The following is a 26,334-nucleotide window of genomic DNA, read 5'->3' as shown; positions in this document are numbered from 1 at the left end:
TGAATTAAGTACTTAACCCGAGGTACCACTGCATACTGCAAGTGTTGTAAAACAGAGTAGCCAATGTGGTGCACTCCAGATGTTGTTTTACTCCCAACTCCCATAGCCACTGGCCATGCTGGCTGAGACTGATGGGAGGCCCCAAAACATCTGGAGGGCACTACATTGGCTACCCTTATCACAGAGCTTGTTTGCAGGTTGGGACTGGGAGTTTGTCATCTTAGATGGGGCATGTTGTGAGATAAACAGAATTCGAGAAGTCTTAACCAGATGCCCTTCAATACTTCCTCAGGTCACAGATGGATCACTCCACTCCAAGTATGATTGTAGCAACTGAATATAATCTGTTCCCCCAGGGTATGAGAGGGATTGAGATGAGCTCATAGCCCGCCTCTCTGCCTCTCTCGCTTCAGTCTATAATTGTTCTCCTAAATGAGTTCTGAGATTGTTACTTGAGATTGACTATTGGTGTAAATCTGGAGTTCAGCCAAGCAATAGCCTATCAAAGGCCATTGGCAGAATCCTTTTGCAGTCTGTCTGAAATCAACAAGAGAACTGGCACACTGCATTACTAGTTCATTTCAACTACCGTATTTTTCGCTCTAGAAGACGCACCCGACCATAAGACGCACCTAGTTTTAGAGGAGGAGAACAAGAAAAAAAAATATTCTCTCCCTCTTTGCGCAGCGCCCCTTCAGCAAAGTGGCAGGAGAAACGGAGCCCCTTCCATTTCTCCTCCCGCTTTGCTGAAGGGGCGCTGCACAGAGAGGGAAAGCTGCACAGCACCTCTCCAGCGAAGCGAAGCCAGGAGAGCAAGAGGGATCGATCCCTCTTGCTCTCCTTGTTTCAGCAAAAGCAACGTGAAGCCTCCGGAGCACAGCAGGAGCATTCCTGCTGCGCTCCAGAGGCTTTGCGTTGCTTTCGCTAAAGCCATGGAGCCTGCATTCACTCCATAAGACGCACACACATTTCCCCTTACTTTTTAGGAGGGGAAAAGTGTGTCTTATAGAGTGAAAAATACGGTAACTTGGCAATTCATTTTCTTCATTTTTTGTGTGATGCAATCCCAGGACATAATCAACACGATTTCCTTGTGGGTGAGAGGAGCATGTTTACTGAGCAGAACTTTCAACTAATTTTTCCTAAGTTTGCCAGAATGTTCACTTGTTTATCGGAACATTCACAGCAGCTGAAAACTTTTGACTGGGCCCATAGTTGAGAGGACAGAGCGTATGTTTCGCCCCCAGAGAGTCATCCGTTCAGCCTCTGTTATCTCCAGTAGCTGAGCTAGGGAAGAATGGTTGCCAGTCAGAGTGGAAAGTACCATGCTAGATGAAACAGTGGTCGATTCTGTATAAGGCAGCTCTATATGTTCTTCTTTTTCAGTCTATATCTGCACAGGATGAAAATCTCTCAAAAACCATGTTTTTGCCTCTAGCTGAAAGAATGGTAGAAAAAATGGTGAAGGAAGAAAAAATTGAAGCTGAGGCAGAAGTAAGATATATTTTTTTAAAAAAACACTAATTGATGTAATTAATTCAGCTTCTGCTATCACTGAATTATTACAGCTTGGTTTTGAATAGTTTATTTTGCGTGTTACAAGCAAATGGAAGGTGTGGCTTAGAAGAGGCACATTGCTAAGGTAGAAATTAAGGGGTACTTGAACATGTCCCATATTTGGATTAATCCTTCTCCAAACTTGATGGGATTGCACTCTCTTGGTTACAGCTCTTTTCAGGCTTGCCAGGATAATCTGGATATCTGTAAAAGTGCTGGTGGCCTGGGTACGCGACAGAGAAGATCGGAGTAGTTTCAAGGGGCCCATAACTGGATCAAATGAATTGGCTTTTGATACAAAAACCTTTCTGTCTTTCCCTGCAAACCCTATGCAGAGAGAAGACTACTGATCAGGTGTGAGTCCCAGCTGCTTTTTCTGTTGACCAGAGTGGCAACCCTCTTAACAAGAGTACGAAACAGTGCAGAATGTGGAGTTTTGTTTTTAAATCCTCAGATCTGCCTTGTGTTTCCACCTCTTTATTTGGCAGTTTGTCTTCCAGAGGCTTTGGGTTTTGGAGCAAGGAGGCATTTCAACCACTAGTGGGCCACTATCTTTGCAAGGCCAGCCTATCAAAATGTAGCAATACAAACAAGTTTAAAGTTAATAGGTGGATAAGAATAAGATAGAAGAAAGGGTTAGAGGGGTAATGCTAGAGATAAATTATTAGTTTTCTTCCAATTTGTTGGGTAGCATAGATTTTTCACTCCACTTGAATATACTCTCTTTAAAAAGACAGCTGCAGAGACTGCTTCTGGTGGTAACCTCACTGCCTCTTGTTTCAGTTGCATCCTGTTTCTCTTAACTTCCACAGGTTGAGCTTTACTACATGATTCTAGAACGCTTGGAGAAATACCAGGAAGCTCTGGATGTTGTGAGAGGAAAATTAGGAGGTAGTGTATCTCTTTTTCAAATTTGACAACGGGCAAGTCTCAGTGGTTTGTAGACAAAGGTGCAGCTTCCTTATTTGGAGGCAGCGTCCCTCTAAATACCAGTTGATGGGGGTGAAACAGCAGGTGGTGATTGCTGCTGTTGTGTCCCGTTGTAGGCTTTCAAGACACATCTTGTTACCCAGATGCTGAGCCAGATAAGGCTTTTTGCCCAGCACGGATAAAAACAAATGATTTTTTAAAGTCAAACCAGGCTTCCATATACGTTTCAAATCAGTTATGTGACATATTCCTTCAAAGTAGCCTGATGCACATTATGTGGGCGCGATAAATCTCTAGTGATAATCTCTTAATTGAATCTATGACCCTCCGTTAAATAAGTAGAGTTAATGCTTTCTTTTCAGCATACACAATTATGCTGATTAGAGCAAACTACAGACAAAACCGTATGGCTTTGAAATCGAGCAATATAAACACAACACAGTAGGTCATGTTTTGTATTTATTGTGAACATTTAAATAAATATGTAGACTTGTCAAATGAAGAACATGGACATTTACTCCATGTTACAGCAAAACACTGCTCTGCACATAGTTTGGGCACTTGTAATCCATCGCACAAAGGATTGCCAGCCGTTTAACTTTCACTATGTTATCTCACAGACCCTCTGCCCACAGCATTGTTTCATGTGCATATGTGAAGTTCTCTCCTGCCCACCCTACTCCAGGCATTTTGCATTATTTGGTAAAGTAAAACAGCCTTCTGAGTAAGCTCTTCTAAGTTTATTTTATGTTTCTAGCCTGCCTGTGGCCTTATCTGTTTGGGGGCAGGGTGAGAGATTGCTTTTGCGATTAAGACTTTGTGAGTTTATGACTCTTTTTGTTCTATTTAGAGAAGTTAACCAGTGAGCTCCAGAGCAGAGAGAACAAGTGCATGGAGATGTACAAAAAGCTGGGCAAGTGGCCAGAATGCAACGCACTCTCCAGGAAACTTCTGCTGAAAAAGTGAGTGGGAGTTTCAGCTCCTTTTTTTTATCCTTAACCGAACTGAAGCAAAAGGTATTATCTCCTCCATCGCCACTACTGCACCATCATATTCCCAAGGCAAATAAGCAAGTGGTTTGTGACAAGCCCAAAGGAATATCTTCTTGTTCCTCCTAATTTAAGAGCCTAAATCTCTTTATATTTCCATCCCCACCCAGCCAGGATGTGAGGGGATGGGATGCTTGTCCTATGAAACAGGCTTGATTGGATCCCCCCTACTTCCACTGGCTGAAAGCAGCACTTTCAGTTACAACAAGAGCCGCCAGAGACTTTGATAGATTTGGGGGCAGTTTGGAAAAATTGCCTTCCCTCCTAAGGTCAACAAAAAGGAAGTTTTAGTTTTTTAAAGAGCAAGTAGCAATGGGAACCTTGAGAGAAAGTCTGTAGTTCAGTGGTAGAGCACTTACTTTGCATATGAAAGTTCTGGGGAAGTCTCCCTGTTTGAAAACCTTGAGAACTGTTGCCAGTCACTGTAGAAAATACTGAGCTGTATGGGCCAATGTGGTGCAGTAGTTAGTGTGTCAGACTAGGACCTCAGAGACCAGGTTTCACATCCTCCACTCAGCCATGAAGCTCACTGGGTAACCTTGGACCACTCACTCTGAGCCTAACCTACCTCACAGGGTTGTTGTGATGATAAAATGTGGAAGAGGAGAACTATGTTCACCACTGTGAACTTCTTGGAGGAAAGGTGGGGTATAAATGTACTGTATTTTTCGCTCTATAGAACGCACTTTTTCCCCTCCAAAAATTAAGGGGAAATGTGTGTGCGTCCTATGGAGCGAATGCAGGCTCCTTGTCTCCAGCGATAGCAACGCGAAGCTCCGAAGTGCGGAGGGAGCACTCCCTCCACGCTCCGGAGGCTACGCGTTGCTTTTGCTGAAGCCTGGAGAGCGACCCCTCTCGCTTCCAGGCTTCAAGGATAGCCGCCTTTGGAGTGCTGTGCTCCAAAGGCTTTGGGTTGCTTTCGCTAAAGCCAGGAGAGTCTTGCTCTCCCGACTTCAGCAGAGAGGGAGAGCTGCGCAGCGCCCCTTCAGCGAAGCGGGAGGAGAAATGGAAGGGGCTCCATTTTTCCTGCCGCTTTGCTGGAGGGGCGCTGAGCAGAGAGAGGGAGAATTTTTTTCCCTTGTTCTCCCCCTCTAAAACAAGGTGCACCCTGTGGTCAGGTGCATCCTATAGAGCGAAAAATACGGTAACAAATAAATTGGTCTGACTTGGTGTAAGGCAGCTTCCTGTGGTCCTTGGTGTAAGCATTAGTAAAGCAGCATCCTGACTTTTATAATAGATAAGAAAAAGTTTCAGTGTCCCCCCTGTTCTGCCCTGTCATCAGATACAGTGGGATCTAAAATATAGTAAATTATGAGATTTTAACTCACTTCTGTGAGATAAGCGTTCTTCCCAGACCATAGCTGTGGAAGAGTCTGGGGACAAGTGGAAGGGAGATAGCTTCCCTCTGAATGTTTAGCTTTCATTAAAAATATCAAAAGGTTCTAGCTCTTTCACACAGGGAGATCAATAAGGAAAAACATGGTCATTGTTCTCCTCAAGTGCTTTGCAAGAAGTCAGCCTTCACTCACCTCTCAAAAGCCTGGCTTGTGCGTAAAGAGGTACTGTAAGGTAAAGGGACCCCTGACCATTAGGTCCAGTCGTGGCTGACTCTGGGGTTGCGGCGCTCATCTCGCTTTACTGGCCGAGGGAGCCGGCGTACAGCTTCCGAGTCATGTGGCCAGCATGACTAAGCCACTTCTGGCGAACCAGAGCAGCGTACGGAAACGCCGTTTACCTTCCTGCCGGAGCGGTACCTATTTATCTCCTTGCACTTTGACGTGCTTTCAAACTGCTAGGTTGGCAGGAGCAGGGACCAAACAACGGGAGCTCACCCCATGGCGGGGATTCTAACCGCCAACCTTCTGATTGGCAAGCCCTAGGCTCTGTGGTTTAACCCACAGCTCCACCCGCGTCCCAGAGAGGTACTGTGGTGGTTGACAAATACTTAGACAAAGAACTAGTTTGTTTGTCATTTAATGTATAGGAAAATGTGGTTATTTTGTTTGACTGTTTAATTAAGTTACAGTGGTACCTCGGGTTAAGTACTAAATTGGTTCTGGAGGTCCGTTCTTAACCTGAAACTGTTCTTAACCTGAAGACCACTTTAGCTAATGGGGCCTCCTGCTGCTGCTGCTGCGCCGCCGGAGCACAATTTCTGTTCTCATCCTGAAGCAAAGTTCTTAACCCGAGGTAATATTTCTGGGTTAGCGGAGTCTGCAACCTGAAGCGTATGTAACCTGAAGCGTATGTAACCCGAGGTACCACTGTACTTTTACTGTTGACATCTCCCCCCCCCCCCAGCTGTTAAGTATTGAAAGAGAAGACCCCTGTTGGCAGAGTATTCCTAAAGACTGGGCTGGTGACACTATAAAGGCTCAATATTTTCACTGGTGCATTTTTTTGTTAGGGATGCTTATCTTAAGTTGCCTTTTCTTTAAGACATAAAAGGCAACAGACATGAAGCTGTTCTTATCTTCCTTGCTAGGAGAATACTAGTGAATCTCAGGACACTTTTACCCCAGATGTGGGTGTTTTGCCTTCCATCCCATAAAAGAGAGAGAGAGACAGAAAGAAAGAAAGAGAAGTTGTTTTACACTGTGCTCAGTTCTTCTGCTTGCCTCTTTTCTGTTTTAGCCCAGATGATTGGCAGTTTTATATGATCTATTTCGATTCCATCTTTCAACTGATTGACGCAGCCTGGACTCCCCCAGCTGAAGGAGAGCAGTGAGTGTCTTACTCTCTTTTGAGGGCTTTGAGCATTTGTCTCTTTTTAATTGAAGTATTTGCATGGTAAGGGGGCTTTGAGAGTAGAGAAATGGGAGCTCATTTCCTTAGTACACTTGGCTGTTAGTTCCTTACTCCCAAACACAGCACCAGCTATTGCCTGCATCTGGATCCTGTGTCATCTAGGAAGAAATGTTTTGAGAGCACCAAATGAGTGCCCAGTGCATCAACTCATGTGAAGTCATACGTGTAAAAATTCAGATGTTTCCACTCATCTCTCCTAGCCAGGGGCATGAGACACTTCTACCTTCTTGAATACTTTAGTTGTTCAGATCTTGATCCAAAATGAGTACTGGGTTTGCACGTAACACTCAGCCATGGCTGACACAAACCCAAGGTTTATAAGAAACAACAAATTATGGTTTACAAGTGTGATCAGTTTGTGGTTGACAAATCATAATTAAGCTCCTGGCTAGGTTTGGACAATCAAATAAAGCATGGTCTAATACCCATAGTTTATTAAAACATGGTGTGGTGTTACATGTGAACTCTGCCAGTGACATCATAGACACCAGCTTTCCTTTCCTCTTAGGCTACCTAATTTTTAATCAGTTTTTGGCAGACACTGAAAGACTAGCAATATTCATTTGTTCGTTCATTCAAACCAAAATTGGTTTGAGGTAACAAGAAAACAGAACCTGCCTTTCATCAGTGGGAACAATCCACACAGCATCGAAACAATATTATACAATGATAATAATAGCAACACAAGTAAATAAAATATAAGCTACAAATTTAAAACCAAGAAACAAAAAGGCATCAGTCTGCACTTTGCTTCTAAGATACCTCGGCAAATAAAGTCTTAACCTTTCACCAAAAATAATGTGAGGCTGGTGCCGGATAGATCCCCTTCAAGAAGGTATTTTAAAGTTAGGGCGTCAATACAAAAAAGCTCTCTCCTTTGTAATTCATAACATTCCTCTCCTAAAGAAGGTGCTTGGAGCTTTACCCCTAAACTCCCACATGGACATGGGTTCAGACAGAATCTTTTCATTTCTTCCTTTTAATGAGTGTCACAGACACTCCTCTGCATGCCAACTGGGATGTAGGCAAAGTTCCGGTTTGTCACTGTCTTCACCTTACTATACACCCCAGCTGGTTGCTCCAGCTGTCTCTTGGCTTGTGAACACTTTGAGGTCAAAATAAGAGGAGGACTCTGGTCAAGCCTTTGCTGCTCTTCAGATGGGGAGGAGGGTTTAAAACAGGGATGAGAAATCTGCAGCTCTCTGGATGTGGTTGGGCTTTCAGCTCCCAACATGCCTGCCCATTGGTCATGGTAGCTGCAAGGGCTGATAGGAGTCCCAAGAACATCTGGATGGCCATAATTTCCTCATCCCTGGGTTAAAGGGTCCTTGGCTTGTGCAGGGAGAAATATGGTAAAGAATGGGGGGGGGGGTTAAGGAAGTGGGGGCTTTGAATTGGAGCTATTCTGGGAGGCAGGAAACTGCCATGAGCGGTATTGAGCCCCTGGACCTTCAGTTGCCCATTCTCATCCTAAAAAGTCATGGTTTTTTACATGTTACATACTAGGCTCTGGTGGGCAGGGTAGCAGCAATGCAGTGTCCCATTCCTTGATCAGAATTTCACAAAAAGGCCGTTTGGAGGCACTGGGAATCATACTTCCTTTTTGTGCGCAGCTCTCTCGAAGGCGAAGTGCATCACAGCACAGAGCAAGCCATGGCTTTCATAGAGCAGAGGATAACACAAGAAGCCAACAGCGCCCGGCCACTCCGGGGACCATTCCTCGCCCGACTGGAGCTGATCAGGCGGTTGCGGCACCGAGGCTGCAGTGAAGAACACCAATTGGGTAAGGGCCACTAATGGGATGCCAAATTGAGCCTCACGGGGAGAGGGTGTGAAAGTAGAATCAGGGCTCCGTCCTGGGATTGCCGCAGCTGATGTAAACTCTGCACAAGAATTGCAGAAATCCACCCATGCTTTGGGGAGAGGATTGTTTGTCTTCTATTTTAATCCTTGGCGTGGAGAGGCAGCTTGTGAATGGTAAATATTTAGATGGTAACACACTGGAGCCTCAAGAATTGCTGCAGCACAAGGAACGCTAAAACTAGCTTTGTGTGTATGTATTATTAGTTCTTTAAGAGTTGTCTCCCTGCTGAGAGTGAAGTAGAATCCCTTCAGTAGTTGGAGAAATAGTTCGTGCAGCACATTCTTCACAAATTGTCAAGTGAGATGCATTTGCATCTCTGCTGCTTTTTTTAAAAAGTTAAAAATCTAAATGGAAATTTACTGGGCAGATAAGTTGGGAGTTCATGTCCTTTTAAAAAGAAGCAAGCAGGGATCTGCAACAAGATATTGCAGTCTGACCACACCCACTAATATAGCCTGGAACCTTTAGTATTGTTCAGGACTCTTGACTTAAGTGGGGGATGAGTTTCAGGAGTAGGGAAGAGATAAGAATACTTCTCTCCCCCAACTCCAAGGCCTTCTGCTGTCCTACCTGCCCCAAAGATCTCATAGCTTTATAGTGGGGTAGGGGGCATACAGTTCTAGAGATGGACAAGGAATCCTTCCCCCAAACTCCCCACACATACACCAGATAGTCGCTATGATATTTGCTTTATTTGTTGGTTGCTTGAACAAGTCAAATTCCTCCTTTTTTGCCCCCCTTTTTTCTTTTGGGAGGATTGTATGGATGGTTCACAGCTATTCAGTGTCTCAAACTACAGACTTGACTTCCACTGCCTTCCTGATTCCTGGTTTCTTTGGGCCCTTTTTAGGAACATAAGGTAAAGGTAAAAGGGACCCTTGACCATTAGGTCCAGTTGTGACCGACTCTGGGGTTGCGGCGCTCATCTCGCTTTATTGGCCAAGGGAGCCGGCGTACAGCTTCCGAGTCATGTGGCCAGCATGACTAAGCCGCTTCTGGCGAACCAGAGCAGCGCACGGAAACGGCGTTTACCTTCCTGCCGGAGTGGTACCTATTTATCTACTTGCACTTTGACGTGCTTTTGAACTGCTAGGTTGGCAGGAGCAGGGACCGAGCAACGGGAGCTCACCCCATCGTGGGGATTCGAACCACCGACCTTCTGATCAGCAAGTCCTAGGCTCTGTGGTTTAACCAACAGCGCCACTCGCATCCCTTTTTAGGAACATAGGAAGCTGCCTTATACTATTGGTCCATATTGCTCACTGTTGTCTGCAGTGACAGGCAGCTGATCCTCTAGGTTTCATCAGACTGGTGACATGCCCAGCCTTGCCTGGAGATGTCAGGGATTAAACCTGGGACCTTCTGCATGCAAAGCACATGCTCCACCACTGAACTATGGCCATTTGCATTTTCTCCTCCCTCCATTGTCTCTCTCTCTCTATGCTCAGTTGCCACCAACAATTTGTAAGCTCATAGGCTCCTGTCATGCAGTTTCTGGTTGTTTTTAAAAACTGTTATTTTCATTTAGTTAAGAAATTTATGATTACCTGGAGCCACTGCCTTGTTTTTGGTTTCTGGAGTGCAAAAGCCACCACCGTACTTTTGCCTGGCCCCATATCACTTCCAAAATTATAAATGCTCAAACACCTGAGATTGCTATTAGAGGGAATGGTATATTCCAGTGATGGTGAACCTCTCAGTTTGGCCCATGCAGCTGTTTTGGGCTTCACTTTGCTCACCATCAGGTGCAGGACAGGTTAAGCTGAGGTTACAAAGGGGCAATAGGAAGTCTGATTGTTCCTTTGTTGCCCCTGCTTACATTCAGCACTGTTTAAGTTTGGCTATGAGTGCAAGCCTTGCTGCGTTTGGGTGGAGTCTCTTCTACTCAGATCTGCACCTAATGCAAGCAAGGGCTAGAAAGGGACAATAAGGAGGGCGCTCCAAGCCACATGCTCCTGATTGTTCCTTTGGAGCCTCAGCTTTCATTCTGCACACTTTAAATTTGTCACTGAATGCAAGCCCTGCTGCTTCTAGGTGGAATCACTTCTACCTGACATCACTTGCCATCATGTAGTTGACAGTGGGCTGCCCTGTCCACCTGTGAAATGTGGCCTCTGAAAGATTGGCCACTATTTGAACTGGCTTGCCTAACAAAAGGATAAAATAATAGTCCAGTAACCTGGTGATCTTATATCCGAGGCCATCAAATCTCTTCCATGTCCCTTCCGCAGTTCTTCTTCATATTTTCCTTTCACTCGTGGGAACTCCAGCTTGGTAGTGTTTTTGACCCTTTTCGACAAATCAGCCCCTTTCTCATAGTCCAGACTAAACTCCATGTGGTATTTTAAAACATGTTTCAAGTAGTAAACACGTTTCAAATTCCCTCCAAGATAAGTCCCAACAGCTCCAAACCTCTGACGGCCCCTTGCCAGATTCTGAAAGTCCAAACATCCCTGCATAGGGGGGTCAGTCCAACCCCCCATTTCCAGCCAAACTTTGTCTTTCCAAATCTGGTTTTTTCCAAGTTCATTTATCAAATCCAAAGACTCATTTTCTTGCTGGGCTAAAAGTCCCTCCATCCCTGGCGCCCAAGATTCAACAAGGTCCTCTTCATTCAATTGTTCTGTCATGGCACGCCATGGGCCAGACTAATGGGACAAAAAGGACTGATAATCCCGGGACCGGGGGGAGGGGACGCTGGAAGAAGATTGGATTGTCTTTATTTTCTTTTTTTTATCGTCAGAAATGTTTTTATGAAAGTTGCAAAAAATGTTGAAATGAAATTACTAGGCTCTTGTAAGAATGTTTAAATGTCTTATAGGACGCTTATGAAAGCCTATGAGATGGCTATGAAAGCTGCTAAGAAATCTTACTTTGCAGCTTCTATTGCATCCGCTAGCTCTCGCCCGGCACAACTTTTTAGAATAATTAGGTCAGTAACGTCCTTAGGAGGACAACCAAATTTAAGCACAAATTCGACCCACAGCTGTGAGGCATTCGCGAGCTTTTTTGCGGAGAAAGTCCTGTTGCTCCGCCGTGACCTCCCTGCCAATTTAGATACAGTGACTGAACTGGAGGCCCCTCGACTGACTTCAGGTCCAGTGTTGGACCATTTCGATCGGATACTCCCTACTGATGTGGATAGATTCCTCCAAGTTGGTAGGCCCACCACCTGCCTCCTTGATCCGTGCCCGTCTTGGCTGATTAGGGAGTGTCCAGATGTTGCGCGGACCCCCCTGGTTGAAATTATCAATTTGTCCCTTGACACGGGGACATTCCCAGGGGAACTGAAGGAAGCAGTGGTGCGTCCACTCTTAAAGAAAGCTTCATTAGATCCCTTAGACCTATCCAATTACCGCCCAGTTTCAAATCTTCCATACCTGGGTAAGGTAATTGAGAGAGCGGTTGCTGAACAGCTTGGTAGGTTTCTGGAGGAAACATCGGCATTAGATCCATTTCAGTCCGGTTTCCGTCCTGGTTTTGGGACGGAGACGGCTCTGGTTGCCCTAACAGATGATATCCGTAGACAACTGGATCGAGGCGGGTCAGGACTGCTGATCCTTTTAGATTTGTCAGCAGCCTTTGACATGGTCGATCATGATCTTCTGGACCATCGCCTTGCAGACGTGGGGATACAGGGCATAGCCCGTAACTGGTTGTGCTCTTTTATCTCTGGTCGGGGACAGAGGGTGGCACTAGGGAGGGAAATGTCGTCACGCCACTCCTTGGTGTGTGGAGTGCCGCAGGGCGCAATTCTCTCCCCAATGCTTTTTAACATCTTTATGCGCCCCCTTGCCCAGATTATCCGGAGCTTTGGGCTGGGCTGTCATCAATATGCTGATGACACTCAGCTCTATCTACTGATGGATGGCCACACCAACTCGGCCCCTTACACACTGACCAGATGCTTGGAAGCTGTGGCTGGATGGTTTCGTGGGAGCCGATTGAAACTAAATCCTTCGAAGACAGAGGTCCTATGGCTAGGTCGGGATAGCATGGGGATGAGGGACCAACTCCCTTCTCTTGCGGGGGCCCAATTAGTGCCATTGCCTTCCGTTAAGAGTTTGGGTGTAATCCTTGACGCCTCCCTTTCCATGGAGGCGCAAGTCACAGCAACAGCCAAGGCGACATTTTTCCACCTTCGCCGCATCAAGCAGTTGGTCCCTTACCTTTCCCGCCCCGACCTGGCCACAGTGATCCATGCGACAGTCATCTCCAGGCTTGACTACTGTAACTCGCTCTACGCGGGGCTGCCCTTGAAGCTGTCCCAGAAACTCCAGCGGGTACAGAATGCTGCAGCGAGGCTCCTCACAGCGTCTCTGCCATGGAAGCATATTCATCCAGTGCTTTTCAAGCTGCACTGGCTCCCGGTGGAGTACAGGGTCAGATTTAAGGTGCTGCTTTTGACCTTTAAAGCCCTTCACGGCCTAGGACCCTCGTACCTACGGGACCGCCTCGCCTGGTATGCCCCACGGAGAGCCTCAAGGTCCATAAATAACAACACCCTAGTGGTCCCAGGCCCTAAGGAAGTTAGATTGGCTTCAACCAGAGCCAGGGCCTTTTCAGCACTGGCCCCAGCTTGGTGGAACGCTCTGTCTCATGAGACCAGGGCCCTGCAGGATCTGATCTCTTTCCGCAGGGCCTGTAAGACAGAGTTGTTCCGCCTGGCCTTTGGATTGGAGCCAATTTGATTCCCTCCGCCCCCTTTTTCTTTTTTCTTTTCCTTCTCCTGCAATGAGGCTCCATTTTAATATTTTAATGTTCCATTATTTTAATGTTGTATTTTATTTTTGTTTTTAAGTTGTAATCACTCATCTTGTTTTTATTATTGCTTGTAAGCCGCTCTGAGCCCGGCCTTGGCTGGGGAGGGCGGGGTATAAATAAAAAATTATTATTATTATTATTATTATTAAAGAACTAGGTAAAAAGGTAATGGTTATGAGAAGCTGGTAAAAATAAGATTTAAACTTTAAGTTTTAAGGTTTTATATAAGATAAGATGAAAATAGAGCAAGGTAATGTAATGACAGAATATTATGAATTATGGAAAGGATTTGCTGTGACAATTATTAATCAAGATACAAGAGATGGGAGGAGGAGGAGGAGGTCATGGAAAGAAGGTAAAGAAAGTGGAGAATTTGAATATGATGGTTTTATTTTATTTTTTTCCTGTTTTTGTCTTTTTTCTGTAATTTTATCTATCTTTTTCTTTGTGATTTTAAAATTTCTTTTTTCAATAAATATCATTAAAAAAATAAATAGTCCAGTAGCACCTTCTTCAGGTATCTGAAAAAGTGTGCATGCACACGAAAGCTCATACTAAGAACAAACTTAGTTGGTCTCTAAGGTGCTACTGGACTATTTTTTAATTTTTTAATATATTTCTACTGCGGGTGGTGCTGTGGTCTAAACCACTGAGCCTAGGGCTTGCCGATCTGAAGGTCAGCGGTTCGAATCCCCGTGACGGGGTGAGCTCCCATTGTTCAGTCCCAGCTCCTGCCCACCTAGCAGTCCAAAAGCACAGCAAAGTGCAAGTAGATAAATAGGCACTGCTCTGGTGGGAAGGTAAACGGCGTTTCCGTGCACTGCTCTGGTTCGCCAGAAGCAGTGTAGCCATGCTGGCCACATGACCCGGAAGCTGTCTGCAGACAAACGCCGGCTCCCTCAGCCTATAGAATGAGATGAGTGCTGCACCTAGAGTCATCCACTACTGGACCTAATGGTCAGGGGCACCTTTACCTTTACTACGTCAGATCAACACGGCTACCTACCTGAATCTAACAAAAGCAGTTCCCCATCTTAGTTGTATGCCCAAATTGTTGTATTTATGTCTGTGTGTTGAGGCACGTTTGCCAAGGGTTTACAGAGAGAAGATAACAGAGTTCAGAAAGAGGATAGTGTACCATAACCTGTATTTCCACTCCCTCCACCCCCACAAAGAGTGTCTGTGGCTGGCATGCCTCCAGCACTATAAACATAGCAGGTGAAAGGTGGCAGAGGGCAGAGAAGAAAGCTGTGCTCCATCCCTTCCCCACTTGTAGAACTCTCCATCTCTCGCACCCCCAAGCTAAAGAGAGTGTGCCAACAGAGGATATGTTAAAAATGAAAACACTCAGTTAAAATTGTAAGCCTTACTCGGAAAATGAAACCTCTCTGTTCCAACTTGCTATATTCCTCACATGTTGCCTTCTCAATTGTATGCTTGATTTTACTTCAGTTATTTGGAATCATCTTTGTTTAACACATAGCTTCCTAATTCATTATGATAGTCTTAAATTACTACTGTATTAAATTTCAAAGTACACTAGGGAGTCATGTCAGTTCAGCAAGAGAAGCTAAGGTGTAGATATGTCACTTCCCTTCAGTTATCTGTTTTACTGCTGAAAAACATCTTAAATCACTGCTCTTACACTTGTAAGGTGATCCAGAAGAGCTGATGTTCCAATATTTCAAACAATTTGGGGACAAACCGTGCTGCTTTACTGATCTCAAGGTGTTTGTGGATCTCCTCCCACCGACCCAATATACAAAGGTAAGTTTGGTGGCCGTTTGTCTGCTGATCTTTTCTCTTCCTTTCTTTTCACTACAACATGCTTGTGTTATTTGTTCCAATGATTGAAATATACAATTAAGGCAAAACATTTTGGGTGCAACTTGGGATTATGCAGAAACTTGAAGGCCAGTGTGCTCCTGCCCCAGCTCAGGGCAATCTGACTAAAGATGCTGTTTTATCTATTTTTTTATCTACTGCTTTATTTTTTTTCTAGTTTCCCTCTGCTTCCTATGCTGTGTAGGGCAGCGAGGGCCCTGCCCCAATATTCAAAAGAGGAAAAGAGACTTTGCTGTCAGGAGTAGCTGTGCTGAGTGATTTCAGCAGCTGGAAATCCTGGTGCTCAACTCATTGTTCTTCTAAGCCCCTGTGGCTAGAGGGTTAAATGTGCAAAAGAAAAGGGGGAAAAAACCCCTGGCCTGTCAGAGGCTGTAAACAAAACTGCTGAGAACTATGGTCCCAGCACTATTGAGGTTAAGAGGGGTTTTTAGTTGTTGTTTTTCTGCTAGCTCCAATGTGGCTCTCGCCAAAGGTCACTGAGCAATTGAGTGTAATCCAGCAGATGCCATTTCTAAGCAGGTTGTAAACATCAGTACATTAAAACAAATCTTACTTCAAAATATTAGGATAGATGTTGCTGCCTTATACCACTTCAGCAGGAGTCCCCATTGCCCAAGATTGATGGCAGCAGCTTTCTAGGATCACAGGTGGAAGGTGACTACCCTGCCCTGAAATCCTAACCTGTTGCCTTATACCTGCTGATGTCCCTTAATTAAAAGCCTTACTGGAAGGGAAAGCATCATTGTAACTCCTTGAAAATTTCTCTCAGACACTTGATGCAGGCTTTCCAAGGCAGGAATTTTGGCTTTCCAAGGCAACGTCATGTGTAGGGTTTTGTCACTTAAGAGTGAAATCTGAGATCTGGTGCTGAATTGAATATTGTGAGTTTTTAGAAGTGTGGTGTTTTTTTAAAGTGTGTTTCTCTTAGGACTGCAGGGAGACTCAAGAAGGTGGCAGTGTTTAAGGGAAGAGGGCACTACATAGCCACTGATTCCCTATCTCATGCCTCTACATGCCACTCATCTCACTATTTGTTCGTTCATTGGTTTCTTTCATGGTATCCGTGGGGGAGGGGAGAATAGGATGCCATTTGCTTCCCCCACAATGCCAGCTCTCCCAAATTGGTGCCCTTGAACAAGTGATATTGTGCAGCGATTTCGAGTATATTCATTGAAAATGTTTGTCCCCAGGCTCTCATGGATGATAAGGATTTGAGAATTCTGCCCTTTCTTCACAATGTTCCTAACCAAACAAGCCTACACCATGCCCTCAGAACCCAGTGCAGAACAGTTTCTAGCTGGAAAATTTAGGTGTTTTCTGTTCTCAACCAGGGTTTTGCAACCTGGTGCCCTCATTTTGATGGGTGGTGTAGTCCAAAACACTTGACGGGCACCAGATTGCACAAGGCTGATGTAGACATACAATCTGCTTATACATTTTGAAACTTTGGCTGCACATTTATCTTCTTAGCACATTTTAGCCTTGCTCTTCAGCTGCAGCGGTTCCCTAAGTGGTTTAAACAATAATTTAAAAAGCCTATCCCAGTTTACAGGCTTAGATTATGAAAAATACAAGGGCCACCACCAGCTTTATTTATAACAACGGATGTAAATCTTTCCAAGGCAGCTTACAAGTAACATTTAAAATGTAAATGTTTTCTAGTATAACAATGCAAGAAACCCCCATGCAATAAAAATAGCACCCTTCCCTCATAAGAATAATATATTGAGAGCAGCCAAATATACCCTGCCATAACGTTGCATTGCCAGAATCAGTTTCTGATATGTAAAGGCATACCCTATTTCTACAAAACAGCTTTCCATTCGTTTTCCATTCAGTGCTGCTAACTGTTTAGTCAGCTTTTCCATGTGAGCCAGAGTCCAAACCTTTCGTCTCCAAGCAGACAACTGCAAATTATCCAAACCAAATTTGGAGCAATCAGCAGACGAGCTGCAACCAGTAGAAAGGTGATCCGTTATTTGAGGAGAAGGTCTTTCTATTCATCCTTAAACTTTGTTGTTCAGGCCAGTTGTGGCATACATTGAACAGACTGTTTTGTGATCAAGCTTTTCCCCTAGTTTTCAACTGCATTTTTAAAAACCAGAAAACACAATTATCAACACATACAGATTCATTAGAATCCTCTACATAGGGCAGCTGGTGGTAGATGCAAAAGGAAAAAGGGGTGAGGAGGAAAGAAGAAAAGCAGACTCTGGTGCCAATTCTTAAAGTTTTCATAATGGCCAGGTGGAATTGAAACAGTTCGGGGGGGAGGGGAGCAGCACTGATGGGATCTCTCTGCCATCCCTGCTAGGTATTTCAAATCTAAAATTTCCTTTTCCCTCCCCCACAGTTCATCAACCAGTTGCTGGGGGTCATCCCCCTGTCTGCACCAGCAGAAGAGAAACTTGCACTACCAGCTAACATCAAAGCTTTGCAGCAACACTTGTGTGTCGTGCAGTTGACAAGGTTGCTTGGCCTCTACCACACCATGGATAAAGCCCAAAAACTGGGAGCCATCCAGGACTTGATGTCACGATATCGGCACGGACTGAATTTTGGTGAGGAGGGCTTGAATCTAGCCTAAATGTCAGACCACTTCACTGTTCTTGGGGGAAATCCTAATAATTACTGTACTTTTCCGTGTATAAGACTTGGTTTTTTATGATAAAAGAATGTAAAATAATTGGGGTCGTCTTATACAAGGGCAATCTCCCCCCTCCCATTTTCTCAATTTTTAGTCCCCCAAAATAGGGGGCGTCTTATACACAGAAAAATACAGTATTTCCTCTGCCTCCTACCATGTCATTGCTATTGGCTTACTTTAGCCCCCTGATGCATTTCATCCTTCCTCTGAGGAGTTCTAGAGTCCAATGGATTCCTACTTATCTTCAGGGATGGAACTGCATCAGATATCTTACATGGTTTGCTTGGTTTTTAATGGATTTTGCTTTGACAAACTGAAAAAGTTACTTTAGTCAGAGAACGATTATAAGCAGATGTGGTTTAACTGTTTATTAGTTAAATCTTAGGTAAAAGGTCTATGCTGATTTCCAGAAATAAGAAATTGGCTGGCATTCAGCTAAGTTTTACTCAAGAGTAGAGCCACTGAACATGACTAAGGTAGGTTCATTAGTTTCAGTAGTTCCACTCTTAAAAACTTAGTTGAATACGGCACATAGGGTGCAATGCTAGGCATGCTTAACTGTTGGATTATGTCCCATTGAATTCAGTGGGGTGGACTTCTGTGTAAATATGCAAGAAGTACTGTAGCTACTTGCTAAACAATACCTTTTGCAAGCCAGGTGTTGTTTAAAATGCTAGACACACAATTTTTTCAGTTACATTGCTTGACTTTGTTTTTCCATAGGAAAATCTTGTTTGAAAACAGAGTTGCAGTTTTCCGACTACTACTGTCTGCTTGCTGTTCACTTGCTCCTTGACATCTGGCTAGAGGCAGGTATGTCCTTACATGCTCCACTGCATGCATGCAAATAGAGATTTCAGCCCACAACTGCTCAAACATTGGTTTGCAGCCGTATGAACAAAAGCCAGTGTGGTTAGAGCAAGCTTCCGCAACCTTGGCCCTCCAGATGTTTTGAGACTACAATTCCCATCATCCCTGACCACTGGTCCTGCTAGATAGGGATCATGGGAGTTGTAGGCCAAAAACATCTAGAGGGCCGAGGTTGAGGAAGCCTGAGTTTTGAACTAAAACCTGGGAAACCAGGGTTCAGATCCCTACTCGGCCCTGAAGCTCACTGTGTGTGACCTTTGGTCACTTGCGCTTTTTCTGTGGCTGCTCCCAGATTGTGGGATTTCTTTCCTCGTGAAGTTAGGCTAAAGCCTACCTATTCAAACAGGCCTTAGAAAACGAAGGTGCAGACATTTTTTTTAGGGCAATCAGCATTTTAATGCTGCGTCTAAATGTGTTGTACTGTTTCTAACTACCGTATTTTTGCTCTAGGAGGAGGAAAACAAGAAAAAAAATATTCTGAATTTCAGAAGCCAGAACAGCAAGAGGGATCGCTGCACAGTGAAAGCAACAATCCCTCTTGCTGTTCTGGCTTCTGGGATAGCTGTGCAGCCTGCATTCATTCCATAAGACGCACACACATTTCCCCTTACTTTTTAGGAGGGAAAAATTGAGTCTTATCGAGCAAAAAATACAGTACTTTGTTTTTATTACTTTGTATTTGATAATGTTGTAAGGTGCCTTGAATCCCATCTTGGGAGAAAGGCGGGATATAAACACATTAAATAATCATAATATTGTGGGAAGCAGTGGGGTGTCCAGCATGGGACATGGCCGTGGCTCTTGGATCCTAGCAAAAGGAGGGCTTCTCATCCCTGCTTGGCCATCTTTCCTGCCCCTTTCTCTCGTTCAAGGCTTGAGTGTGGTGTTCTTTTCCCAGGTGAGGAGCTGGCTGCCTGGCACTGCTTGACTTTACTAGAAGAAGGGCTGGCTCACAGCCCCTCCAATGCTCAGTTCAAATTGTTGCTCATCCGGATCTACTGCATGCTCGGGGCGTTTGAACCAGTCGTGGAGCTTTACTCCAGCCTCGATGCCAAGCACATACAGCACGACACCATCGGGTGGGTAGTGTGGTGTTGGTGGTAATTGTGGCATCAAGCGATTGGCAGGTGGGAACCCTGTCCACCTGTCAAATTTGATCCTCTTCAGAGGTGCAGAGCAGCCCTCTCATGGTTACTGTTTTGGTTTTGTTTCTCTTACAGTTACTTGCTGACACGCTATGCCACAGCCTTCGGTCACTATGCTGCCGCGTCACAATCCTGCAACTTTGCACTCAGGTTTTTCCACTCCAACCAGAAAGATGTAAGTGGCAAAGGGACCCCCAAATGTGTATCCCAGTTTCCCCTCTGAGAACACACGGAATCTCTCCAAAGGGTGTGTCTCTTGCATTTCTGCATGAGCAGGGGACGCACGCCCAGAACATTTTAGTGCTGCAGAGGCAGCGGGAGGGCTGCTCCCAAGGTCATATGTTTCTTGTGATGCAGAAAATCTGTAGCTCCTTGCTTAATTAATGCTGAGGCCATCCTGTGTTCCTTCTTAGACCTCAGAATACATTATTCAAGCCTATAAATATGGTGCATTTGAGAAGATCCCAGAATTCATTGCTTTCAGGAACAGACTAAACTCCTCACTTCACTTTGCACAAGTCCGCACAGAACGGATGTTACTGGACCTCTTACTTGAAGCAAATATGTGAGTATGGAAGAGTTGATTTCTAATCTTCTGAGTGCTTATCCTGGGGGGCCCTCAGGCAGGTTGTGGGGTGGTAAAGCTGAGAGAGAGATGTTAGCTTGGAGAAGCACTGCTAGCTGTCTCAATTGAGGGACAGGTCCCAGTGGTACTGAAAGATCTCTCGATGAAGCAGAGTTCGCTGTCTTCCACCTAAAGTGTTGCACAGTACTCAGATGTGAGAACCCTGGTGCTCTTCAGCTCAGCTGAAGAGTGGGAGTTGTTATATCACTTTCTCAGGTTGAAAAATGCAGCTTTCCTGGGCATAAGATGAATTATTTTTTGCACAGAGCATTGCATTATTTATAGCAGGGTCAGTCTGCTCAAGAGTGCATCATTGCACTGACTGAGTGCTAATGAATTCTGATAAAAATCCTCTTCAGTTCATCCGAAAAGCACCTGACCCAGTACTTCTGTATTGCTTTTCATGAACTAGATCAGTGAGTTTGGAAGAAAGTATAAAGTCCATGAGCCTAAGTCCAGAAGAGGATGACATTCCCTGGAATGACCTGCGGGACAACCGAGACCTCACTGTCTTGTTTAATTGGGACCCAAAAGACAGGTAGGTACAAAAACCCGCTGCCGTGGTTGTCATTATCTGAAGGCTAAATTTCAGGAATTTGCCCACTAAATTGCAATCTAAAAACGGATTGCCTTCCCTTTTATATTTATGCAAACAGTTATATAACAATTAGCCAGCACTTAAATGTGCTTTAACTCTGTCTGGTCCTTGAGAGTCCCCCAGACCACATCCCTCACTGGCCCTTCTCCACGCTCTCCTCAAGTGCTTTTGTCTGGCTGGAATGGGTCATTGAACCGTGATAATGCCTCTTGCTTGCTGGATGGAGAGAACTTTTGCACATCTGGGATATAGCCTATTGTACAAAGCGTAAGAGCAGCATCCATTGCTTTGCCCACTTTTGGTTCTGGCCCTGCCCACAACTGGCTGGTGGCCATTGGAGGAGCTTTTCCACAAGGACGTCCAGTCTTCAGGTGAATAGAATCTCCCCCCCCCCCCTACTGTATGGCCTCCCCAATAATCCTTGCACTGTTTACCATTGCTTTTTCATATTTTTTGTGTTTATTTATAAAAAAAAATATTTACTGCTGCAACTTTAAAATATATCACAGTGGTTTACAACAACATAAAAATAGAAAGCTATACAATAAAGTCATAAAAAGTTAAAAACAAGCTAAAAGCAAAGAGAAATTAAAACTAATAATCAGCAGACCATTGTACTGCACAGGCTTGATTTTTTGTTGTTGTCAAATGAGCTTCACCAACTTGGGGAATGACCAAAGACATTCCTGCAGAAGAAGCTGGAATATAAGGTTTCAGGCAACACCTGAGGTATCCTGGACCCAGGTTGTTCAGGACTTTGTAAATCAATACAAAAACCTTGAACCCGGCTCGGTAGCAGATGGATAGCCAGGGCAGCTGTTTTAACAATGGTGTCACATGTTCTCAACCAGAAACTTCCATCAGCAATGTGGTTGCAGCATTCTGCAGCAGCTGGAGCTTCCAAACCATGGCGGCCCCACATAGAACACATTACAGTAATATAACACCAGATGAAGGCTCTCCAGTCCCGCTCCAAGAGAGAAGGGTTTTCTGATGGTAGTAAGTGCACTTCTACGGACTACAGCAACACTCCCCCACCACCCCTCCAGTCTGAATTGATGTTGCACCAAGAACCAGGACAGGCACAACTGAGTCAAATCAGGTCCACCTAGATCTCGGTGATGCACACCAGTTCGGCTTGCCCATCCACAATCAGATTGTGGCTCAGCATTGGGCTTGCAAATAGAGCAGGGAAGCTTGAGCTTCTACTTCTGTGTCTCAGTTCTTGGGTACCCTCTCCCCTTCTCCCTCCTTCCTTTTCTCTCTCTCTCAGGGGCATTTCTGAAGAACACAAGGAACTCTCCTTGGAGGAAGAGACCATATGGTTGCAGATCCGATCTTTGATGTTGCGGCTCATAAGTGGCCTGCCAGCTCTTGGCCACAACGCCCAGCCAAAGAACTCCGAGAAAACCACAGAAAATGGCGTCTCCTCCAAGATCGACATGATAAGAGCTCTGCTGCGGAAGCTGGACGCTGCAGTGAAGTCTGGAAAGCAGTTCCTTGAGCAGAAAGTTCAGGTACAGCTAAGAGATTCTGTTCCTGATTTCTTTAAAACAGTTTGTGATTATGCCAGGAGACATAAGAGTTGAGATTCTTCCGATGTGCCAGCATGGTGCTTTAATTGGAGAGCTAATGAGCTCATACCAGGAACCAACTCTGCTTTTCTCAGGTACAATATTTAATTTTCTTCCCCCCTTTTTTTCTTCCCGCCTAGTATCCGGTCCTTGGCCCCCCACCTTCCCGAATGGCTGGTTTCTTCAACAGTGGGAGCTGCCAGTGCCAGACCAGCTTATTTCACCTTGTTAGTGAAATTTATGAATTAGATACTATTGGGTTAGGTAAGTCTTGAAATTCCTGGGGCCAGCAGCCAATTTAGGTGTGTCTGCTGAAGCGGGAGGGAGGCGTACATGGGTGTGCTGCTCTTTCAGATTGGTTTGAAGATATTGGCCTCTTTCAAGCTGCTGTTGATGCCAAAGGCTTTTCTTGTGGAATTCTGAGCTTTTTTTAAAAAAGAAAAAATCCTAGAGAAAATCCCGATGCTTAAGATTTGAAAAAAATCCAATGAATCTCAGCTTGCCATCTGGCTATGAGCCTTCTGACCATTTTCTTTGGAATTTTCTGCCTTGTCTCCGTACTTTCGTTGACTCGGGTTAAAAATGAAAATTACAATCTGGCAAGGCAGAGGTGGGAAACGTGTGGCCCTCCAGATCTTCTTGGAATCCAACTCCCATCTGCCTTGGCTAGGATGGCCAATGGTTTGGACTAATGGGAGTTGTAGTTCAGCAATATCTGGACAGCCACTGAGTGTCCATTCCCTACTGTATAGAAAGAGATGGAAGAATGCCTCTAATTAAAGGAGGCATTCTCTCCTGAGAGCAGGCAAATGCTTTTTCTTAGATCAGAAATGGGATACACACTGGCTCCTCCAGCTTCCATAGGCCCCAACCACCACAGCCAATGGTCGGGAAATAATGGGAGTTGTTGTCCAGCATCCCTGCAGTGAGCCTTGTGGTCCATACCGTGTGCCAGTCCTTGCTCTCCACTTCTTGTTTTGATTTCTTAACCGCCCTTCACTTAAGGTTCCAGGGTGACTTTCAGCCATTAAAAAAAGAGCATTAGAAGAGGTTTAAAACTAATTAAGATTCACAGGAATAGGGTGGGCCCAGAAATATATTGAAGGATTTTTGTACTATAAGGACTGCTTTGCTTAATTGTGACCAAAGATATGTTTCTGTTTTTCATTTTTGGGGTTGGATGTGGCCTCAAGGGCTATCTAGTTCAACCCCCGTAGGGCAGCAAATATAAGTGTGTTTTTTGTTTTTTTTTGTGATAGTCTTTTTCTTCTCCAGCAGTTGCTTGTTTTCATTGTATTTTTTCTAATTCTGTCCCTTGATATAGATATAGATATATACAGATAGATAATTTGACTATTTGTATAAGCCATTTGATAACTTTTCTTTATTTTCAGAAGATTCGGCAGCAATTCAAGAGAGAATAGGAAATAGCTTTAAATCATTACTAGAACAACTAACAGGTAAATCTGCTGAAAATCACATTACCAAAAATTCTAGCCCACAAAAAATTTTCTCTAGTCCATGCTTATCAGTTAAGCATATGCAATTAAAACTTCACTTTTCTTTGTATATGAGGGTATCACCAGGAGTAAATAAATTGGCTTGTTTTTTGTGGCTGACTTTCTGGAAAGATGGTTTCCATTCCATGCAGGCACTGCCAAAATAATGCACAGAGTAAAAATAAAACAAATAATTGGGGGGGGGGGCTAAAAACAAAGAAAAGAGAATCCTTAAAAAGTAATTAAGCACCAGTCAAATTAAAACAATATTAATAAAGCTCGATATGTTGGATGGGGAAAGTTCTACCTTAGTTATAGAGTGCATGCTTTGCATGCAGATTGTGAAAGGGGAAGCCACAAAAAAGTGTTTCCCAATATGCTGCCTTGTGTAAGACTTGATTTTTCTCTCTCACAAGTTTCACCTTGTTTCCTTCTTTTTTTAAAAAAAAAACAGATCAATTCAATAAATGTAAAGGTGATTTGTTGGAAGTCAGGGAAGGCAGGTTCCAAACCCATCCGAATATTTTAGAAAATCTGGTCTTCTTCGTGGAGGTGAGTAATGAGACCTTTGGAAAGCTGGTCCTGCCCCCCCCCCCATTTGTCGGTTGCAAAAACCCATCAGTGCCCCTAAAGTGCCTGCGTGACAACCTCTTTTCTCACTCTTGCAGACCATCTCCATTGTTCTGTGGGTATGCAGTTATTCTGACGCCGTCCTCAGGCCCTACAGATCAAGCTTGCAAAAAAAGAAAAAGAAGAAAAAAGAGAGTGTTGTAGCAATGGTAGGAAATGCTGGTTTTGGGGACTGCTCCTGATCCACAGGCCACAATTTAAATGGACTGTTGATTCAGAACAGGCAAAATAAAGTACTGCTTCCATTCAATGCGCACAGGCAACCCATGATTTGTGTGGGGCTTGCGTTCCGGGTCATTGCGTGCTTCTGTGAAATCGTGTCTTAATTGAAAAAGCCTGCAAATGCTCCACCCAGCCCCTCTTCCACCCTTTTGGTTACATCTTTTATGACATTTCCGGGTCACATCTGGGTTTGGGTCTGTTCGCAGTCGCTCACATCTTGTTCACGCCTAGAACAGGGGTTTCCTGTAATGATTTAATGGAATTTGCTTAATAGAGGTGTGATGGTCTTAAGGAAAGATTACACTAAAACCACAGAGAATAGATCTCTTATCAGTTATAAGCTACGGTAGCTAATGGAAACTTCCATGTTTAGTTGTAGCAATGTTCAGAAAGGGTGCCTTCTCTCAGGTAGGCGGGCCTTCTTGGTAGCTCCACCTCAGAGGTTTGAGGGGTGAGCACCCAGGAGACAGCATTCTTTGTAGCAGTCCTTACACACCTGAAACTTTCATTATTGGCTTCCATTGCATTACTTTTTACCCTGGCCTTTAACACCTGAGGTATATATTTTCAGGACCTACTCTTAACTAATTTGTTTAAAACAAATTTTTTAATTACTGTAACCTGCCTTTTGATTTTATGGTGAAGGACAGGTGAGAAATTGGATTAATAATAGCAGCAACAATAATAATATAGTTTTGATTTGTACTCGATATGCCGCTAAGGTAAAAAAGTAAGGTAAAGGACCCCTGGATAGTTAAGTCCAGTCAAAGGCAATTACGGGGTGTGGCACTCATCTCACTCTTCAGGCTGTGGAGGCCGCCGTTTGTCCACACAGCTTCCTGGGTCATGTCACCAGCATGACTAAATCACTTCTGGCACCTGGTGGACCATGATAAGTGATAAGAGCACACAGAAATGCTGTTTACCTTCCCGTTGCAGTGGTACCTATTTATCTACTTGCACTGGTATGCTTTCAAACTGCTAGGCTGGCAGAAGCTGGGACAGGACAACAGGAGCTGACCCCATTGCACAGATTTGAACCGCCGACCTTCCGATCGGCAAGCTCAAGAGGCTCAGCGCCACCCGCGTCCCTACATTATGCTGCTAAACATATCTATTAAAAAGCACTGCCTCCGAAATAGAAACCTATGATATACTTCTATGGAGAACATTGGACAGAGAATTGGTGGGTCAGGGTGCAACAGCTTTTATTTTTCTCTCTGCAGCCCCCTGTGTTCACCAGCTTTCAGGATTACATTTCCGGTCTCCAGACTCTCATTTCCAATGTGATAGATCATATCAAAGGGCTGGAAATCAATCTAGCTGCGCTTAAACTTGAAGAACTCTCCATAGAGGACAATTTACTGTCGCAGGTAAGAAACTGTTGCTTATACATTGAGGTTCTATGATTTGAGATGACTCAGGATTAAAACAAACTGCTGTTTAGCGTTAGGTGCAATTGTACTTTGAGACATTTTTAAAGGTAATTAAAGTGTTTAATTACACTTTGTATAATTTGTGGGCTCAGTTTTATGGAACTCCCTTCCAGTTGAGGTCAGACAGGTTCTTTCCATATTGAACTTCTGTGCCTACGGAATAATTTTTTATTCCAGCAGGCGTTTTAGGTGTAGTTTGATTCAATAGTTTTAACTGATTTTCATTTTTGTATTGTATCTTCGTAAACCACTTCAACCATTATAGTTAAGT

At 44.3% G+C, this 26,334-nt stretch overlaps 1 protein-coding gene across 2 annotated transcripts in view; it reads left to right on the top strand.

Moving 5' to 3' along the window:
- The window catches only part of NAA25 (N-alpha-acetyltransferase 25, NatB auxiliary subunit), a 40,438-nt gene that overhangs the window by 13,738 nt on the left and 366 nt on the right, over window positions 1–26,334 (top strand). The window contains exons 6-23 of one of the 2 annotated variants that reach the window (XM_081202976.1): window positions 1,387–1,494; window positions 2,370–2,448; window positions 3,338–3,449; window positions 6,171–6,260; window positions 7,958–8,127; window positions 14,627–14,739; window positions 17,171–17,378; window positions 18,188–18,277; window positions 19,233–19,413; window positions 19,555–19,654; window positions 19,893–20,044; window positions 20,517–20,642; window positions 21,976–22,219; window positions 22,417–22,540; window positions 23,674–23,736; window positions 24,230–24,327; window positions 24,444–24,554; window positions 25,854–26,000. In XM_081202976.1, the coding sequence (XP_081059102.1) occupies window positions 1,387–1,494; window positions 2,370–2,448; window positions 3,338–3,449; window positions 6,171–6,260; window positions 7,958–8,127; window positions 14,627–14,739; window positions 17,171–17,378; window positions 18,188–18,277; window positions 19,233–19,413; window positions 19,555–19,654; window positions 19,893–20,044; window positions 20,517–20,642; window positions 21,976–22,219; window positions 22,417–22,540; window positions 23,674–23,736; window positions 24,230–24,327; window positions 24,444–24,554; window positions 25,854–26,000 (2,316 nt within the window). Of the gene's footprint in view, window positions 1–1,386; window positions 1,495–2,369; window positions 2,449–3,337; window positions 3,450–6,170; window positions 6,261–7,957; window positions 8,128–14,626; window positions 14,740–17,170; window positions 17,379–18,187; window positions 18,278–19,232; window positions 19,414–19,554; window positions 19,655–19,892; window positions 20,045–20,516; window positions 20,643–21,975; window positions 22,220–22,416; window positions 22,541–23,670; window positions 23,737–24,229; window positions 24,328–24,443; window positions 24,555–25,853; window positions 26,001–26,334 lie in introns of both variants that reach the window. The other variant, XM_081202975.1, reaches the window with a different exon arrangement.

This window comes from Podarcis bocagei (assembly GCF_964188305.1).
Source record: "Podarcis bocagei genome assembly, chromosome: 7".
Lineage (NCBI taxonomy): Eukaryota > Metazoa > Chordata > Lepidosauria > Squamata > Lacertidae > Podarcis > Podarcis bocagei.
The sequence above is the reverse complement of the archived record's forward strand: the minus strand, read 5'-3'. Positions and strand labels throughout refer to the sequence as shown.